At 53.8% G+C, this 19,107-nt stretch overlaps 7 protein-coding genes across 7 annotated transcripts; 5 read left to right on the forward strand and 2 right to left on the reverse strand.

Moving 5' to 3' along the window:
* Positions 1–216: 216 nt before the first annotated feature.
* On the forward strand, positions 217–3,219 carry CABS01_15060 (uncharacterized protein; the record flags this gene model as incomplete). Its single annotated transcript, XM_060548398.1, has 2 exons — positions 217–517; positions 569–3,219. 2 exons carry the CDS (start codon positions 217–219, stop codon positions 3,217–3,219), a joined length of 2,952 nt encoding a protein of 983 aa, XP_060392225.1.
* A 1,081-nt stretch (positions 3,220–4,300) lies between these two features.
* CABS01_15061 (uncharacterized protein) lies at positions 4,301–4,643 on the forward strand (the record flags this gene model as incomplete). Its single annotated transcript, XM_060548399.1, has 3 exons — positions 4,301–4,417; positions 4,502–4,549; positions 4,629–4,643. The coding sequence occupies 3 exons, from the start codon at positions 4,301–4,303 to the stop codon at positions 4,641–4,643; spliced, it is 180 nt and encodes a 59-aa protein (XP_060392226.1).
* A 367-nt stretch (positions 4,644–5,010) lies between these two features.
* On the forward strand, positions 5,011–6,739 carry CABS01_15062 (uncharacterized protein; the record flags this gene model as incomplete). Its single annotated transcript, XM_060548400.1, has 5 exons — positions 5,011–5,107; positions 5,289–5,498; positions 5,570–5,874; positions 5,949–6,401; positions 6,488–6,739. 5 exons carry the CDS (start codon positions 5,011–5,013, stop codon positions 6,737–6,739), a joined length of 1,317 nt encoding a protein of 438 aa, XP_060392227.1.
* On the reverse strand, positions 6,740–9,873 carry CABS01_15063 (serine/threonine protein kinase; the record flags this gene model as incomplete). Its single annotated transcript, XM_060548401.1, has 5 exons — positions 6,740–7,219; positions 7,291–7,525; positions 7,600–7,802; positions 7,856–8,144; positions 8,204–9,873. 5 exons carry the CDS (start codon positions 9,871–9,873, stop codon positions 6,740–6,742), a joined length of 2,877 nt encoding a protein of 958 aa, XP_060392228.1.
* Positions 9,874–10,457: 584 nt separating this feature from the next.
* Positions 10,458–12,989, reverse strand: CABS01_15064 (Sec34-like family protein; the record flags this gene model as incomplete). Its single annotated transcript, XM_060548402.1, has 5 exons — positions 10,458–11,054; positions 11,111–12,049; positions 12,106–12,445; positions 12,499–12,800; positions 12,879–12,989. 5 exons carry the CDS (start codon positions 12,987–12,989, stop codon positions 10,458–10,460), a joined length of 2,289 nt encoding a protein of 762 aa, XP_060392229.1.
* Positions 12,990–13,486: 497 nt separating this feature from the next.
* CABS01_15065 (uncharacterized protein) lies at positions 13,487–15,346 on the forward strand (the record flags this gene model as incomplete). Its single annotated transcript, XM_060548403.1, has 1 exon — positions 13,487–15,346. One exon carries the CDS (start codon positions 13,487–13,489, stop codon positions 15,344–15,346), a length of 1,860 nt encoding a protein of 619 aa, XP_060392230.1.
* Positions 15,347–17,918: 2,572 nt separating this feature from the next.
* CABS01_15066 (uncharacterized protein) lies at positions 17,919–18,242 on the forward strand (the record flags this gene model as incomplete). Its single annotated transcript, XM_060548404.1, has 1 exon — positions 17,919–18,242. One exon carries the CDS (start codon positions 17,919–17,921, stop codon positions 18,240–18,242), a length of 324 nt encoding a protein of 107 aa, XP_060392231.1.
* Positions 18,243–19,107: the final 865 nt, after the last annotated feature.

Consider the following 19,107-nt stretch of genomic DNA (forward strand, 5'->3'; position numbering starts at 1 on the left):
ACACCAACTAATCCACAGCCTACAAACAGTATCCTCCCGAAATCCAGCATCAACATTCCCCCCATCATCCACTTCATCGAAGTGGTCACTACCGACAAAACGGCTTGCACAACGACAACCCGAACTCCGACTCCATGTCGCCTGAATACTTCGCATAGCAACGCGAGCACCGACGCAGAATCTGCCAATTCAGCTAGGCGTCTTGAGGTGCCCAAGATGCCCGACGCCCAGCCTACGTCTGAAGGCGGGCGCCCACCGAAGTCGCCGAAGGGACACCCGCTACCACGCCGAAGTTCGCCTGAGCATTCAATCACACTGCGCAACCACCGATTAGCACACGAAGCAACTGAGAAAGCTGCGTTGACGCGAGCCCTGGCCGCTGCCAGCCCGGAGTCGTCATCATCACCTAACAGACAGTCTTCTGGCGAGAGCCACAATACCGGCCCTAGCGACCCGGAGAAATGGTTCGATCAAAATAATGAGAATCCCACGACAACGTATGCTGGCGCAATGGACGGTAAGCGCCCTTGAGCCGCCTTTTTGGGAGAAGGTCTAACTCAAGATTCAGTCGATCCCCCGTTCTTTCAGAAAGAGAGCGATTCCTCCAACGACGACGCGAAACCCTCCGCCTACCCGACGCATCTGAGACCACCAATGAACGGAATGATGATTGGGGCCAGCAAGCCGAGTGCCACGCACAGTAGCAGCGCTGACGATTATCGAAGCGTAATCGACGATTTGACGGTTGAGATCAAGAGGCTGAGGGACGAATTGAAGCGTTACAAGCAAAAAGGACCAGAATTGATGAAAAGAGACAAGTTGTTCGAAATCAAAGTCCATGGGCTTCCCAAGCGGAAGAAGAGAGAACTGGAGAGTACATTACGCGAGTTTGCATCTGGCTTGGAGAGCAGTACCCCCAGCGCCGAAGCTTCATCGTCTCGAAAGAAGTCGAGGCACAACACTCATTTGCATTCAGGTTCTGGTTACGTCTCGAAGCATGCATCGTCTTCTTCAGGCTCTCACTCGAGACCGGTTGACAGTGCATATGCCTCGATGTCAACTGGGGCAAACTCATCTGGCACACACCTCGCCCGGCCATCCATTAGCTCCAGAACCAAGACATCGGACCAGAAGGTGGAGAATTACCTGAAGGACATTCCAGAGGGATTATACCCGCGACATATGGTTTTGACGGAAAAAGACCGGAAGAAGTTGATTGTTCGTCGGCTGGAGCAGATCTTCACGGGTAGAATCAGCGGACGGAATCTCGCTCGTCCGCAGCCCATGTCCGCAGCAAACATCGCCTCATACGCCCCGATTATGGTGGAGCCGACAACCGGCAACACCACCACTCATCACGGGCCCTCTAATGTGCCCGCCGGATACCTCGAGCCTTCCCGCGAGGCTCCCATACTTGCATCCGACGGGAAGAAGAATGTCGCCAAAGATGGTGAATCATCAAACTCGAATGGCGATCAACGGGATTCTGGTGGCAATTGGGCGACCGCGGCAGATGCAAGCAGCACTTCGCCGCCGGATCCGCCGCCGCCAGAGCAGCGTCCCACCAGACCGCTCGATCTCGACCCGGATCGCATGCAAAACCCAACCGCCAATATGGACTACATTCGTCACTTGGGCCTCGCCCCTCCCCATCTCACGGCGCTGATGAGCGATGGCGATGTGTCTCCGGATGCTGATGGCTGGGTTTACTTGAACCTGCTTTGCAATATGGCTCAATTGCACATGCTCAACGTTGCCCCCGATTACATCAGGAGTGCAGTGTCTGAGAAGAGCACGAAATTTCAACTTTCACATGATGGTCGGAAAATCAGATGGCGCGGTGGTACTGAGGGAACCAAGTTCAGTAGCGACAGCTCAGGTAATACCTCTCAGCTCAGTCGCTCCGACGAGTCCGACGAGGCACAACTAGACAACCAGAGCAAGAAGCGCAAACAACGCTCGGGGAAGAATGGTTCTTATTCCACTTCATATGGTAAGAACTCGTCCGACCAGTCGAAACCGGAGTATCCAATCCCATCGGCGGATACTTTCCACTACAAGCCAATGTTCGTGCACCAATCGTCGTCTGCCGAACAGACTTCACTGGATGATGTTGGCTCGTCATATGGAGTTGTTGAAGATAGCAACAACGGAGAGTCGCGATGGGATGGATCGGGATCTTCGCGCCGCAAGAGACGTCGTTTGGATGGTGCCATCATTTACTACAGCGGTGCTCCATTCTGTACCGATCTCTCTGGCGATCCTGGCGATGCGTCCCCCGCGTCATACATGACCTCATCTCGCCAGGACCAACAGCTTTCCTCTAGTGCTGGATTCCTCAGACCTGATCTCCCTCGTCGCACTGAATCAGGTTCGGCGCTCCCGTACCGGCCGCTTGTTGAAGGCCGTAAAGCCCCAAGTGTGGCTGTCACAACAGAAAATGGTTCAGACGAGAGTGATGGCGGCATCGAGGCCGATTTCCCCTGGTCTAACGTCCCTCAAGACGCTGTGAGCAGCAAGCTGGACGCTTGCGGTCTGGGTGGTGTTATTCCTGATGACCACTTTGTTGTGGTCGCCACCACGAAGAGGCCGAAGGTGGATGTGAAGCAGGAAACGACGATCAGCTTAGAGTCTGAGGAGTTTTCCAAGTTAATGAGCAGAATCACATCGCCGCTTGGGTCTTCCGGGTCCCAGGCACAATCAGCAAAGTCCGAGGGTCTCAAGAAATCACCGATCAACATCGAATACACGTCTAAATCTGTTCGGAAGCTTAACCCTACGCCTCTGCCGCCGCCGGGTCTCTACTTCGACTTCGACAGCGACAGCTCTGGCAGCTCCGACGATGATGATGACGAGTCCAACTCGGACGATGATTCAAAGGTAGGGGGCGTTGTAAAAGCTCACGCCCCTACTTTTGACAGACAGTATCCTGACGATGCACAGATGTCGAGCGGCGACGAGGGCGACAGCGAGCCGGAAAATGGAGATGAGATGGCAGGCGTTGTAGAAGATGAAGATAGCGGAGCCGACTTCAAGATCCCAATTCCCCCTCGGGATCTCCGTCGCACCAGTAGCAGCAGTGCGGTTGCGGCCGCCGGAACTGCCAGAGGTCGCAGCAATAGTGCTGAACTTCCAGTTGCCGCCGGCAGTTCAGCCGCCACTGCAGGTGGGGCGGAGAGCGGCTACAGCAGTGGCCGGGAGGAGAGCGGTTCAAGTTGAGGAGAAGGTGCGTTGAGCGAGCTGAGCAGAAATGGCTTGTGTTTGGAAGAACAAGCCGGACTGCCGTCGGAAGTGCATCGCGTGGCGCTTGGTTCATTGGGATAGATTGGCGCGATATATCCCTCATCATGTTGGAAACCATTGTTTCATCCTTCGTCCGTTGAGGTTTTTGAAAAACAGCGAACACAGCCAGTAGCAGGCACCTTCGAGGCGTTTTTCTCTTCAGCGATTTAGTTAGGAAACCAACTCAAATGATACCCGAATTCACTTAAATACCTGGCCTCACTTCGTTGACTTTGTGAATGCTGGAATGGGCTCAAGTCTGAACCATTCTCGTCTTCGGCCCGTGTATAACTCAACTAATGGTCTACTCAGGACGCTTCTAAGGGAGTAGTCCTACGAAGCGAGGCTCATTGATACATTTCATCAATGTTCTATATTACTTGCGCATTCGCCGTCTTCTTGAACCACATGTCGATGCCCTGCCCTGGATGATACGGGTTTGGCTACCAATGCGTTCGAGGTTCTGGACCCCAGCCTACTAAGGAGAGCATAAAGACTTCCTAGGACTCGGGGAACAAGAAACTTTCTGGGGCTCAGCTTGTGGTGTTTCTCTAGTGGCGAAATATATGCAGGTTCTGTAGGATCACGGATTTGATCTGCTGAGCGTCGATCCAGGTCGGTGGGATGGGCTTGGTTTCGTCATGCGGTGTAACCCGACGCAGCCTACAGCCTTTCACGTTTGCGCGGTGATGGTGTGATGGAGCGCGAACTGCGGCCTAGAGAACCCCGGAACCCAGGGCCCAGGACTTGATAGGCAGCGAAGTGTCTGAAACTCTTCGGTGTGTTGTTTCCTTGAAGGTGGCTGTGGGTTTTGGAAGGACTATGGCAACAATGCCACGCTGTCTGACGACTCTTCCCTTCCCCGGATCCCCCCAGAACGGCGCGTCTTGCTGCACCCGCAACGCTGTATTTCTAACTTCGTCTTCCCCCCACAAGGCCTCTGTGATGGTTTTATCTCGATAAGCGATGGACTGGACTTACCTTGTAGCAAGCCAGAAAAAAGTCCCATTTCACAATCATGACGCAACGACAGCAGCAAGTCGCTCAAAACGTCACCAGTCGGTACTTGAAGAAGGCTAGCCTCCAGCAGCTCCTTGAGAAGATCTTCCCGGGGCACACTGATTTTGAGATTGAGGTATGTATGCCTCGCCTTGCCTTGCCTCGCCGCGGGGTGCGTTCGATCGAGAATGAGATTTACTGAGACTTTGCTCTGCCGCAGATGAGGGATGATGTTTGGCATTTCAAGGCGCCGAAGGAAGTTGATGCCGTATGTCTTTTCTTGCTCGAAGCCCCCCTTCAACGGGGAAAGTCTTGTTTGGGGAGTTCGATGCTGACGAGAATTACAGGACACGATAGAGTAGGAATCTGCCGGATACTTTCGAAATTGGAAAAGAAAGAAAATATGCTGACGAGAGTTGATAGTGCGGTTCGAGATCAATGACTTTGACCGATGGGGGGGAGTGAGGGGATGGTGGTCCAGGGGATGGATGGGCAGTGCAAGCATAGTGACATGCCAGCAAGCGTCAGCATTGGCTGGAACTCAGGAGGAACAGGCAGGCAGGCGGCAGATCGCCGTTGGGGTAGACAGTTCTCATAGCCTTACAGTGGAAGCAGATCAAAGTACATAATAAGCAGCAGAAAGCAGCATACCGCCAACATCCCTTCCTCCTTACATGTACATCCTTACCTCAGCCTTCCCTGTCACACCGGCGTTGTCCCGCAACGTCCATGGCGCCGACGCAACAAGAGTGCTTCGTCAAAGATGTCATCGAGCCCATCCGCATCTGCAGCGTAACGCGCCTGCCAGCGGAGGGCGGTAGTGATGGTGAGGAGGAGAGGGTCGCCAAGGTCAAGCACCAGCAGCGTGCCATCGCCAACTTCGACGAGCTGAGCGTATGCCTAGACGACATACAGAGCCGCAGCGAGGAGAATATCCATCATTTCATGTACGTTTCACTCTAGGCCGTCATCGTCGTCGTTGCGGGAGCCCCTCTCAACCCTCCTAGCCTTGCTAACGTCATGCAAAAGCTCAATCTGCCAGCGCAACTCATGGAGGCCTCTACAGATCACCCTCCCCATGTTCGAGCTCGTCATGGAGAAACTCAGCTTGAACGGCTCGTTACGGGATATCGTCTCGTGCTTCTACACGCGGAACATGAACGTGGAAGAGGTGTTTTGTATGCCGTATACCGAGCGGCGAAAGGGATCCGTGGTCGGTGTGTACATGCTTTCGAGTTCCCGAGATCCATCTTACCGGAAACATGACCCGGGACTGACAATCTGACAGAAGCATCGTACACAATTCGATACCCCGAGTACAAACCCGAAGAGGATACGTGGGTGATTCGTCAGACGGGTGTATACCACCGCTGCGACGCGGCGTCTCGTCAGAGTCTCTTCGTCATGATCAACCCGACGCCGGACTCACAAGCCAGCAACCGAGCCATCGAATGGCTCTCGAGCAGGAATGGCGCAGCAGGCTCCGAGACCGAGACGCACGATCATGTCTGGCTGCATAAACTCGTCTTCGAGACATATTTGCCCGCGTGGAGGTTCTACATTGCTTCAATGGAGCGGCAGTTTCTACCGTTGGTGAGAGATTCGATTCCAAGAAACGCGCCTTCCAAGTCAGCTCTGCGAGCCTAATACTTGATGCTACAAAACAGTCATACAAAACACTAATCAACTTCATCGACGAACCTACCACAATGAAAGCAAGCCATCTCACAAAACTAGCCAGCCTCGCGAACCGGTTCCAGACAATCTCATCAATCTTGGAATCGTCCGAGGAGACGCTGTCGGAGCTATCTGCCCTCTGCAGCCACAGTCTGCTGCTGCCAAAGGGATCATCCATGGAGAATGCAGACAACGAAGTATTACAAGAATCAGCATCAGAGTTTGAAAACTTCCGCCGCCAGTGCAGAGCCTTCTCGCGGACGGCGGCGGACCTGCACCACCGCGCGCAAACGACGTCGCAGCTGCTGGCCAACACGCTCTCATTCCGGGAACAGCTCGATTCCAGGAAGCAGAATGAGAACATGTTGAGATTGAATAAGTCGGTGGTGTTTATTACTACACTGACGCTGCTTTACTTGCCGCCTTCGTTTATAGCTGTGAGTGTTTGCTTGCCTGCCTGATCACCCACCCCTCCTTCTCTCCGTTGCCCGGACGCTCATGGTAGCTTGCTAAACCCTTTACGTGACAGACATTCTTTGGAATGAACTTTTTTGACATGGACACTATGACTGGCAAGATTGTCGGCAGTCCGATGATTTGGATATATGCGCTCTGCTCTGTAGCACTCACGACGCTAACCTTTGCGACGTACTACGCGATGCGTGAAGGAAGCTACCTAAACGCTAAGATATTGGAGATGAGAGACCTGGACTGGCGCAGGTTGTTGTATCGTAGGCAGCACGACGACAAGGACGTCGAGTTAAATAGCCTGGAGGTTTAATCAGGTGGAACGCCCCGGGCCTGCGGATGTAGCGTGGCTGCCAGGGAGGTTAATCTCGAAGACGGCGTGCCGACTGGGTCCCACAAGGGCAGTGACGAGGATATGTCTGCTGCCGTCATCGCCAACGATATTGCCGGTGAACTCGTCGTCTTCAGATAGACTGGGTAGCTGAGCCAATTCGCGAACAGACACCGGGCGTCCCATCTCGGGTATTATGATCTCAAGCAGACGAATCCGACCACCATCTCGTTTGATTCCCAGTGCGAAAATGGCATCGTCGTTCTGGTTGACCATGACTCTGAGGATGCGGTAACCTTCAATGTTGTTGGGGTATCGGGATCGCCTCGTCGGTGAGTTAGATGAGTTCGCTAGCAGATCAACGGTGAAAAGACGGGTTTCTCGGGACACGATAATACAAGTTGCCTGTTGGTGTAGACCAGCAAATGTCGTGAATAGACTTGAGCCGTTGCTCTCTTGGCTCTTGCGAGACGTAATTGGGTCAGTAATATGGCTTCCCTGGTGATATAGATACAAACAACTGGGGGACTCACCCGCGGCTCGATGGATACTTCCTCTATATCTCGTGTTGTCAGAGAATATGAAACAACAGGCATTTGATGTATGTCATCGTTTCTAAGGTACGGGCGAATCGCCGCGTAGCAGCGGTTCTGGCTGGTGAGTGATAAAGACATCACATCTTCGGCAGGCCAGTCGAGTGCGATGAAGCGGCCCAACAGGTTTCTGCCACACTGTTCTATCTCATATCCCTCTGAGATAGATCCCATCCTGATCTCGCGGTCAGCCAACTGATTACGAATACTGGCAAGTTAGACGCAAGTAGATAAGCGTAGGAGACTCACTCTATCAGATCCTCGATTCTCACATGGAATATGGATCCCGATAGGCTCTCGTCTTCCTGGTTCTCCACTACGAAGACCAAGTTCTGTTGATCGGTTGACATCGCCATGATGTATACTTCCGGAACGGTTGGAAGCCGAATGTGCCAATGGTTCTGTGGGCTTGAGTCGGCTGTAGCCCCTTGCCCTAGATCGAATATGTAACACTGCCAAATCGAAGGTCAGCAGCATGAATAGGAACTCTGAAATTGAAACCTACGTTGAAGATGTTACCCGTGGTTGTGGCAATCAGATATCTGTTAGTCAAGCAAATAGCTTTCCAAAAACGGCTCGTCGATCCCAAAGACTCCAAAGAGTGATCCCCGAGTACCTTTAGGAATTCTCCATCTGCGTTCTCGGCAGAACTTGGGGCAAAGAGTGAAATCTTGCTGTCGCTCCAGTACGCGATCATACTTCCATCCGGTGACACCTTGCAACCCTTGAAAACATCAGAATTGTCTCGCGGGATGCGCCATCTTTGCACAATCTGCTCCATAGAGGATTTGGGCCTGGAAAGGGTTAGCACTCTGTTTCGAGTGACTTCAATGATGCTCATAGCTCTACGTACGGTCTCAAAGACTCTGAGGAAGATTCGAGCCGATCAATCTCCTCATACGCGTCGAGCGTGCGTCGCAGCATATTTTCGACCTCTTTTGCGCTGCATCTCTTGTTCTGATTAATCTTCAATACTTTGGACCCGAGAAAACTGAGCATGCTCCGGACTGCATGATGTTCTTTCACGCTTCTCGCGGCAGCTTTGTGAATTAGTTGCTTATGAACATTCTTTACAGCCGAATGCACAGAAGTGCGTCCGAATGATTTGACGTGGAAGAAGACGTCGTAGCTTGCATCGATGCCTCTACGGTTTTTGAGACGGTTGGTCTCGTAATTGTCGATGGCGCTCTTTCCGCCCTCGAGATAAACGAAGAGGACGCTCAGAATGCAGCCCAGTGACCACACGTCGCTTCTCGTATTCATGACTTTACCCTCACGGAACGACTCGGGTGGTAGATACGTCCCCTGGCCGCGTCGATTCTGTGTTCCTGACATCGTCCTCTGCTGCATATCGCGTCGTTTGGTGAACCATTTGGCGATATCCTTTTCTTCCTCACGGCTGGTGTGATGTCGAATCTTGACCCTTGACATGCCAAAGTCACTCAACTTCCAGATATAGCGGGGCCCGGTCCCATCGCCATTGCCGCTTTCTCGAAAAATGAGGACGTTGCTCGGTTTCAGATCCATGTGGTAACAGACGATCCTGTCGAGGCCGGGCGTCTGCATTTCTTCGTGAAGAAACTTGAGACCGTTGGCGAGACCGATTGCGGACCGAATGAAGCCCGCCCTGTTGATAGCTGTCTTTGGAGCGTTCGAACCGTCTTTTTTCATGTACGCTCCCAGGTCGCAGACCGCGAGCGGCATGAAGAGGCTGTACGGCGCCGGGCTGGCGCCCGTTGGGTACTCGATGTTCAACGTCCCCAGATTCTCCATAATGTTCTCGCACGTCTTTGACAAGCTGAGAATCATCTTCATGATCTCGCCTTCCTCCCTACTTTCAACATCGGAATCCGAAGACGACCTGACAATGTAGTCTTTCCGAGCCACCCATCGTTCCCTGTTGTCATTTCTGCGGCGGTCTTCGAAATGCCCCTTGGCAATCTTCACCTTGTACACTCTTCCAAATGAGCCCGAGCCCAGAAGCTCCTCTTCCACGTACGGTAGGCGCTGGGTATCACCGTCTTGTATCGTAGTCTCCTCTCGTTGCCGAAGCACCACCGTACAGAATAGGGCCTGTGATCCATAGAACTTATCGGCTGTCGCCTCGTCCCCGTCAAAGAACTCCGTCAAGCTTTGACGGTCGGCTGGTAACGAACACACGCGCCTAGAGATCTCACAGTCCTCGGGCGGCGGCCACTCGGTAACAGCAGCTAGCTTCTCTGTGAAGTTCCTGGCTGCCTCTATACGACAGCCGGCAAAGACGAGTATTGCGAGGAATTTGTGTAACTCCCTACCCTGTACATTTTCAACAAATTGGTTCTCTGTAATGGAAAATCGGCGTTCATTGGGTGTCTCTCCGCCGATCAGGCTGTGGAAAAAGAGTCGGAGATAGTGCGGGCTCAAGACACTTTTCGGTGTCTCGCGGGTGGCGAAACGTAGACTCTCGCTGTTTTTCCGCTTCAGGTGCCCCAAGAATAAATTGTGAACCTCGTGGCACAAGTCAAGGTACTCATGAGAAGACATGGTTTGTACCACAAATGTCTTATCGTCATAGAGGCGGCGTTTGCATGTTCGCGGATCCCCCCCTCCCGGAATTGTGAATGAACGAAGAATTTGGTGAGTAGAATCGGTCAAGGAACGAGAAAAGTCAAGAGTGATCCTCGAGTGAACTGCCGTGTTGGATCGAGGAGGGTGACATTTCAAGTGGCGCGGCAAGAACACACATCATCTGCAGACTGCAGCCGGTTCATCAGGCGGCATGCAGAACAAGGCAACTGCTGACTGCGCCCAGGTTGGCGCTGACCGCGTGCCGCACCCCAACATCGGTGCTTGCTTATGGCTTTAACACTCAATGTTCCGCTGTCCCGGACGTGAGGTGCAGCATTGAAAGCTAGCTGGGGTCATGGAGGTTGGGCACTTAGAACCGAGAAAAATGATAGCCTGCCATCTGAAGTTCAATGCTCTCTACGAAGATACTCATGAGATGAAATATTGTCAAATGTGGGAATCCTGAGACCAAGCAACATGTGAATATGGCATTTCACCAGGTGTCTCATTTCACTCTCGACCATACGTACCTCTGTTAAGTACGGTCATCGATAAACCCGTCAGTACCTTCTAATTCCCTTCTTTTCCTCTTGCGCCTTCTCCTGCGCCTGCGCATTAATCTCAATCGCCTCCTTCAGCTTCGCAATCACCTCGGGCTGATTGCTAAAAGCCCTCAACAGCACCTCATCCAGCTCCTTTTCGACCTTGCCAATGGGCTTGACACCAGGTTTCCTAGCCCTTGCATCGTTCGTCAGTCCGCCCCAGCGCTGCGTGAAGGCGACAATAGACTGCCTCAGCAGCTCGTCCAGCTGCTCGCTCATGTCCTCGACCGTCAACGTCTTGGCGGTGACAGTCGCCGCGCCTGCCGTCGCTCCTCGGGACCAAAGGGAGCCGCCAATGATGTTGCTGACGAAACCCATCCAGTTCTGGGGGCTGAGGTTGTCCCAGATGTGACCGAAATGTTGCATGGCGGCCGTGTCGCCTCGGATGTCTCCAATTTCTAGAGAGACGAGCTCGTTTTTGATGATGAGGAGGTTCTTCACCATGAACAGATCGGCGTCCGTGCCTGCCTTGATGGATTTGATCCGCGCCTCGGCGCGTTGTAGTATCTGAATAGTTTCCCGGACGATCTTGAAGATGACCTGGCTGTTCTTTTGCTGTGGGATGATTAATTCCACTCCAAATAGTCGATACCCGGGGGCTATAAACTTACACTTCGTTCCTTGGGCATGGCTTGGTCATACTTGGCCAAAAGCTTGAGCGCTTGCTTAACTGGGGGGAAGGCATTTGAAGAAGAAACGCCGCCGACCACTGGGCCGATAGTAAGAGACTCATCTTTAACCGTGGCCTTGGCGATCGTCTTTGTGATCTCCGCCTCAAATGCGTTGTCTGTAAAGACCCATAAATGTTCGGTCAAGAGTCTGGCACTGAGTTCACGGCATTGACGCGCGAAGGGAGATTCTTCCTCGTCGTAGTCGAGAACCAGATACTCATTGGTCAGCCAGCCGACCACACTACAGATCGTATCGAGGTCCGCAGTCTGCAGTGCAGCATTGAGATTGGCGGCCAACTGGACGAGATTCGCGGGGTTGACGAGCGACCTCTGGTTAGACTTGAGGACCCCATATGCCGACTCCGGATCGGAGCTCCACTGTAGATCCAGACCGAAGATTTTGGCGAATAGATTGGCTTCATTGAACGCGCGTTCGAAGCTCTGCTTGATGTAATTCCTCGAAGCTGTCTCGACGGAAAGATCTTTGATCTCCTTTTTGAACTCGTCCTGGTCGTGCTGCACTATGGGCTTCAAGTCGCGGTCTCGAACAGCCAGGTAAGAGCTGAAGAGATTGCTCGTGGTATTCGAGTAGATGTCCTTGGCAACGCCAGTGATCGGAAGCCCGTATTCGTCGTACACGCTGTTGATCACTTTGTGGATATTAGGGATTAGAGAGTAAGAATCAAGGATCATCTCCTCGAAACGCCCGTATGCCAAAGCATGACGGGTGGCCTCGGACTTGGTGCCAACAATCTGGCTTGCGATCTCGGAGGAGATGCTCTCCAGTCTATTGGTGAAACCGACTTCGAGAAGATGGAGTGCCTTGGTCAGCAAAGCCTCGTATCGAGCCAGATAGGACTCGGCGTCACGGTACGTCGTCTAGATTTGTCAATCAACCTCGATTCGCGAATACCCTTCATCGCAGAAATACTCACGTGTTTCGACATGAAGCCGATACAAGAATCTAGGTTCCTCAAGATCTCGCCGAAAGATTCATCATCAACCAGACGTCCAGCGCCAGGAGCATTGAGTCTCCTAGAGACATTATCGAGGTATGCGTAGAAGTGAAGATCAGTGCCGACCTCGTCTGCAAGTTTCTCGAGCCTGTGCTGTTCCGACAATAGGTCCTCGCACTGCGACTGGAACGAACTCGTCTGTGCTTCGACGGATTGGAACGATTCAGACAATGTTGTCAACAGCTTGAGCGCTTGGTTGGTATCGTCGATGAGCATGTCGAGATGCCGTTCGGTGAGCGTCAGTTGGTCCTTGTACAGTCTGCTCTAGTGATTAAAAAGGGCAAGTTTCGTGCGTAGCTGTTCCCTACTCACAGGTATTCTTGCTGACTAGCCTCAAGCAGTTCCCCCTCGTACTGGCGATGAACCGGGCGAGGTCCGGTCTTGGATTCGGCAACGTCTGTCGCAATATCTAGCGCATCCCATGTCTTTTCCTTCTTCCGCCTGCGCCTCTTGTGTTGCTCATCCTTAGCTAATTGGGCCCGAACGACGTGGTAGAAGTCCGAATAGGACTTTGCGCGGCGCAAGACCTCGGCTTCCGGGGGTGTGTTTCGGTCTTCAATCTCTTCGAAGATTTCGTCGAGAGCCTCTGGCGCATTAGAAGCTTGGGGAATACCCTTATGGTAACATCAACTGTCAGCACGCCGTTGCGGTGGTGATGGTTATGGTGACGGTAGTGGGGTTTGGGAGCTAACATTGGACTGTTGCAACAGCGACTCTTTGCGACGATGGCCTGGGCCTTGGGCAGCCGTGCTAGCTTTCTTGGCCACCTCCGGCACGAAGCTGTACCAAGAATCGTCGTACATCGTAGCTTCGCCTCAAAGTCGTGGAGGGGCTTCCGGGACTGGGGTTGAGAGTGAAGGGAAGCTCTGGCGTGAAGAGGGCCCCGATATGGCGCCGGGTCGGTGGCTCCCACCACCGCTCCAAACGGGACAGCTCAGCTCCCTTGGGCGTAAACTGGGCGGAAAATCATTGGCCCCAATTGCGAGCGGTTGGAGCTCAGAGGTACAAAGTGGGGCCCGCATGCTCACCCGCAGCGGGGCGCACGGTCCCTGCACTGGCAAGGGTTCGGGAAAGTCTACTGAGCAGATTAAGCTAAGTGCTGGGCGAATCGAAGTTTTAGTTTTCGTTGATGACCTCACGACCTGTAAGCGACTACACCTCACCTCACCTCACTTCACTTCCTCACCCAGGAAGGGCCTTTCTTTCTCATCTCACTGCAATCCTTTACTTAATGCTCTCATCATCCCAAACATAATTGCACTGATACCATTTTGTCCAATCAACTCTCGTGAGCCCGAAAATGAAGGCTTACAGGGCAGCTGCACGCAACGCAGGCACTTCTCTTACAGCCCAGAGATGCGCTGCTGTAGCTCGTCGCTACGCCAGCTCCGGGCCTCGCCGGGCTGGTGATAGGTCGGGCATGGGCAAGGGAAAGGCATTGCTTCTGACCGCAGGAACTGCTGGTGTCCTGTACTATGCCGACGACTACTTCAACGGACCCCTGAAGCAATACTTTGGCTCCGAGGTTGAAAAGGAATCACCCGACGTGCGGAAGCCAAAGTACCAAAAGGCCGAGATCAAGTTTGAGGAGGCGAGGAAGGCGGCCCAGTCAAAGGAGGAGAACCGCGATCTCATTAGCTCGCAGCATCTCCAGGTCAAGCAGAGCTGGGAGAACCCGGGCGTGTATGCCTGGGGAAGCAACGTTGGCAAAGTGATTGACCCACAATCCAAGGAGACTCTCGTCAAGCTCCCGAGACGGATCAAGTATTTCGACGGCCAGCTGCTGAGGGACATCAAACTGTGTCAAGATTTTGGCGCTGCTGTCACGGAGAAGGGCGATCTCGTCCAATGGGGCCTGGGCTTCTCGAATACTGATCCTTCGCCCGTCGAGACGCTCAAGGGCAAAGACATTTCCAAGATTTCCATCTCCAACGACCGCATCATCGCACTCACCTCCAGCGGATCAGTATACTCGGTCCCGGCATCAAAGACCGGCCTCGCAGCAGGAAAGCAGTTACAGCAGCCTCAGCAGTCATCATCATCCTGGATCCCCTTTTGGAGCTCGCCCGAATCTCAGTCCGTCAAGGCCAGAGACCTGACCCCCAAGAACCTCGCCTGGGGTGAGAAAGTAACAGACATCAGCAGCGGTCTCCAGCACAGCCTCCTCCTCACCTCAAAGGGCCGCGTCTTCTCCGCGGCCTCGAGCACGGCAGAGTACCCCTCCAAGGGCCAGATGGGCATCCCCGGCCTGAGCTGGACGTCCCGCCCGGCCGGCCCCTTTGACCAGCCCCAGGAGATCACCGGCCTCTCGGGCTTCTCCATCGCCAAGATCGCCGCCGGCGACTTCCATTCCGCCGCCCTTGACAAGGACGGCAAACTCTTCACATTCGGCGACAACACGTACGGCCAGCTCGGCCTGCCGGCGGACCAGGGCTACCAGAGAGTCGACGTCCCTTCCCTCCTCCCCACCGCCAAACTCTACGCCAACACGGGCCTCGTCCCTATGATCACTTCCATCTCTGCCGGCGGCAACAACACCTTCTTCACCGTAGACGCCACCGAAGCCGTCAACGAGAACCCCTTCGCACCAGCAGCGTCCGTCACCGGCGACATCGCCCCCGCCCGCCGCATGCCGCGCGTCACGGCCGACTTCTGGGCCTGCGGTCAGGGCGTCTACGGATCCCTAGGCACCGGCAAGTGGACGCACGTTACCCCGGGGCCGGCAAAAGTGAAGGCCCTCTCCTCGCTCTTCGAGTTCGACGAAAAGGCCAACCGCATGGCCCCCATCCGCCTCGCCAACGTCTCTGTCGGCGCGACGCACGTCTCGGCGACCATGGACAACGTCACGCGGACGGGCGCGACAACGCGGTCCTCGGACAATGACACCAACTGGGGCGCTGACGTGCTCTTCTGGGGCGGCAACGAGCACTACCAGCTCGGCACGGGTAAGCGCAGCAACCTCAACGCGCCGGCGTACATTGGCGCCCTGGACGGTGGGGCAGGGGACGCCGTCAACGGTCGCGGGGGCGAGGTGCACCGGTTCCAGCTCACGCCGCGGCAGACGGTCCGGCTGGGTAAGGACGGCAAGGGCAGGAAGGTTAGTCTGGAGCAGAGGGTGGAGTGTGGGCGGTTCGTGACGGCCGCGTACTCTGCTGTTTGAAGAGGCTCTTTGGGGTGGGTAGAACGACGGAATGGGCTTCAAATGGGCGGCTATTGTGGCATGTTTCATGACTTTTGGCCGGGCGTCGTCGTCGTCGTCTCTTAAATCGGCTACCAACGCACGAATGAGAGGGGCGCGATGAACTGTACTATTAGGTATCGGGTGGCTTTCACAGCTTGTAAGGATATAAAACCTTGTAATTACAACTATAGGAAGAGGGGAGATACAGGGAGAAAGCTCCAAGGCTTCCTCGGAGACCTTCTCAGAAACCATACTCGGGTCATCCGCGGAGCATCTCGTCGATATATCGGAGAGACTCTATATTCCCCGCATCGAAACGCGCCAGAAATCTTGGCAAGGAAATTCAACTCACACTTTATCGCAATCTTTTGACAAGCTACCTACATGTACCTCGATCCATGTGTTGGACCCGGGGTTTTGCCGTTTATCGGCGTTGATGTTGCTTCTTTTTGTCTAGCGCAGGATGGTGAATCATCTGAAGTCTGATCTATGGCTTGGCAGGTGGCTTCGAACCACGGAGAGAAGGGGGAAAAAGGGGGGGGACCGCTGTTCAGATTTCCGTTCCATCGAATGATGTCTATCTATCTACCTGTCCGATTCAGAAGAGAGAAATCTTCGGGTTTGCTGGTCAGACGCTGTGGACAGGTATCGAGTCTGGGTTATCCGAGAATCCGTATCCATGTCATATTCACACAGTCATAGTCATAGTAATTGTAGCCGTTGACCCTTTGTCCTTTTGACGCGCGTTACCTGTCAGAAATGGAGTGGGTGGTCTATCGGATACACTCTGGCGGCGCAAGAGAAACTCTGCCGGAAAGCTGAGATGACGGCGGTCCCAAGCAGGTGTGTTGTAGGTAGTGGTGTACTACACTTACCTCAATAGCCGGGTCTTGGCAACGCCGGCTTGAAGAAGTGACAGGTTCTCTCCCATCAGTCGCGGAGGAAGTTCTACCCGAACGAGACTTCTTCCAGAAGGCCTTGGTTGCATTCCAGGTTTATGACTCGATGGAGGACATACTCAACGTAAGCCAGTCAGCTACTCAGCTGAACAAGAGCGATACTCAATACGTCGACAAGATGAAGGAACCAACAACGTCTAAGTTGTAGGGATGAATGCTCGCAGCTAAACTTAGCACCTCGCCTTCCCTTTCCCTTCCCCTCGTACGGGCCAATAACCCGGATGCAACGCGACGACATGACTCTCTCACACCCTCCCCCAACAGCTGAACACGAAAGGTCGGAAAACCCCCGAACCAACACAATCCCGCATACGCACAGCGGGAGAGACGGGAGCGGGGAGGGTGCGCGTTAGTCGTCAGCTGAGGCGGGCGGGCGGCGGGCCATTAGGATCTATTATCCCGTAGGTAGCGCCACCCAGAACAACGCTAGAGAGAAATGCGACGTGCCTGACTCTGACATGCCCAACGGCCAAGAGGGGGGCACGGGGGGGCTACGCTACTAAGTTGCTGCAGCTGGCCTGCAGTAGCAAGCGTGACGAGGAACGGTTTCCTGGTGCTACTCAGTATCCGTACTCCGTACAGACTTTTATTCAACGAACTTGCGTTAGCCGGTGGAGAGAGAGTTGGGCAACGCATGGAGAGGTAGAGTATGTATGTATGTGTTTCCGTACAGATACGCATGCACATCGGGCATCTACCTGATCTGTAAGGTACGGGCGGCTGATTCGATAGCGCGTCCAGGTGATCGGCAGACTCTCAAACTCTAGAAACCAGATATCGTCGGGCGCAGGCCGGACAAATGGGACGATCCGAGAATGGGACCCGATATTTCCAATAAGCGCGCCTCTTATGCTACAACCAAGTTCTGCAAGAGAGGTAAGGTTTTACCTAGTCGCCTAGGTTTTTAGCGACAGCGGCCGTCAGCCGTCATGGGGGAAAGGTAGACTCGCTGGCTCGAAGCTTGATTCTCTGCCGTGTTAGAGCTTCACTCAGCTAGAAATTCTAGCACAAACGCGGACGGTGACAAGAATACGGTAGGTATGCATCCGTCTCCCTTCATGAACCGTGGTAGACGGAACTGCCGACGGTGTAACCGTTCAAAACTTGCGTGGCCCCCTTTCCGTTTCGAAGCGCGGTTCGAACCTGACAGAAACCTTGAATCAAAGGCAAGAACCTGCTGGGTTCCTGGCCTTGCCTTCCATTGCCTGGGAAGGTGGTACGGTGGAACGGTGGCAGCAGCCTCAACAGCGGGCAGGCAGGCACGCAGTGCAGCGGTGCTTCCAGTTCCTCGGGACGCGGCGGCAGGGCGGGAGGCTAAGGCAAAGAAAACAGTGGGCCCTTCCCAGGTCTCTCTTTCCATTTACACAGCAGTGTATCCGTACTTTCGCAGGCGGAAGGGGCAGGGGCAAGGGACTCCCCCTCCCCCCCCCACCCCGCCTTCCAGAATGACTACCTCAGTATAGCCTGTAAGGTAGGTACGTATCCGTTAGAATTCATTGGTCTCCCGAGGATTCGGCGGACCAAGAAGCCGTGCACTGGCTGCACTGCCCGAGATTGCAGAACATGGGCAAACGTTCCAATGTTCGATCCAGATGTCGTTCATCCCCCTGCTCTGCTGCCACCCCCTGTTACAATGGCGACTTTGCATCGCCGGTTCGACCTTTGATCCATGGAACGCTGATTCGGCTTCGATTCTTCTCGCCCAATCGATGTCCTCCCCCCGTCGGTTGCCTTCCTTCGGCGCGGAAACAGAGCGTTGCAACGGGGGGAGTGGACTTTTACCTACCTTTCTTTCTTTTTCCTTACGCAGGAGGACTCCAGGGAATCACCCAACATCTGGACCGTCTTACCGCGACCTCCTATTCTTTCTGTCAAGGACGGTGTGTTTGCGAGTCTGTATGTACGCCTCATGTTGACACCTCTTCCCATCGTCTCCCACTTCTCTGCTACTCTGCTTAGCTGCTAGCCTTAGCCGTCTGCCGCTTCCAGGTTGCTAATTCGCGTTCCGCCGTGGGGTGGGACACTTGGACTAGGTTCGCTCCCAGTTCCCGGGGAACCGACAAGGGGAGAAATAAAGAGAGAGAGGGAGGAAGAGAGCATCTTCGTTGGAGTACCCGTAATCCGAACGGATACCCGCCTTTTTTATTATTACAATCAAAATTTCTACCTTCTTCTCATCGTGGCAATTTCCTCTTCCGAGCCCTCCTCGGGTAACGGGTTCTCTTGTTTCCATCTACTGCTCTGTATCTCTCTTCTCTTCATCTTTCCTTCCTTCTTTCTCGTCTCTCTCAAGTCTTTTCAAGAGGTACTACTATCCGCGCAGCACTACTACACCTTGGTCACCCATAACAGCAACAAAAGACCACGCTACCCTGCATTTCTGCCCATCTGGCATCTCCTGACGGGCATCCTTCGGCACGTGCCTCCCGAGTGACACAACCACACAACCAAACTCGGACTCGTGACGCACGAACTTTCCCACTCCCCCTCAGAGGTCCATCCATGCGACCACTTTAGATCGCCAGGAACGACACTTTTCATCTTTAGTTTCGTTCCGTTCCGTTCTCTCCTTACCACCACCCACCACTACTACTTTATTATTACTACGGACCACTCTTCTTCTTCTTCTTTAGCTCCATACTCCGTACTTGCTGTTTAATTATCACGACGCCCAACGCACGACTCTTCCTCACAACAAAACTTCATCCTTCAGCCACCCCTCTCTCTCACGCTCTCACACAGTCTCTCTGACTCTAACTCTCTCACACGTGCATAAACACA

Source organism: Colletotrichum abscissum (genome assembly GCF_030869225.1).
Source record: "Colletotrichum abscissum strain IMI 504890 chromosome Unknown Scaffold_61.1, whole genome shotgun sequence".
NCBI lineage: Eukaryota > Fungi > Ascomycota > Sordariomycetes > Glomerellales > Glomerellaceae > Colletotrichum > Colletotrichum abscissum.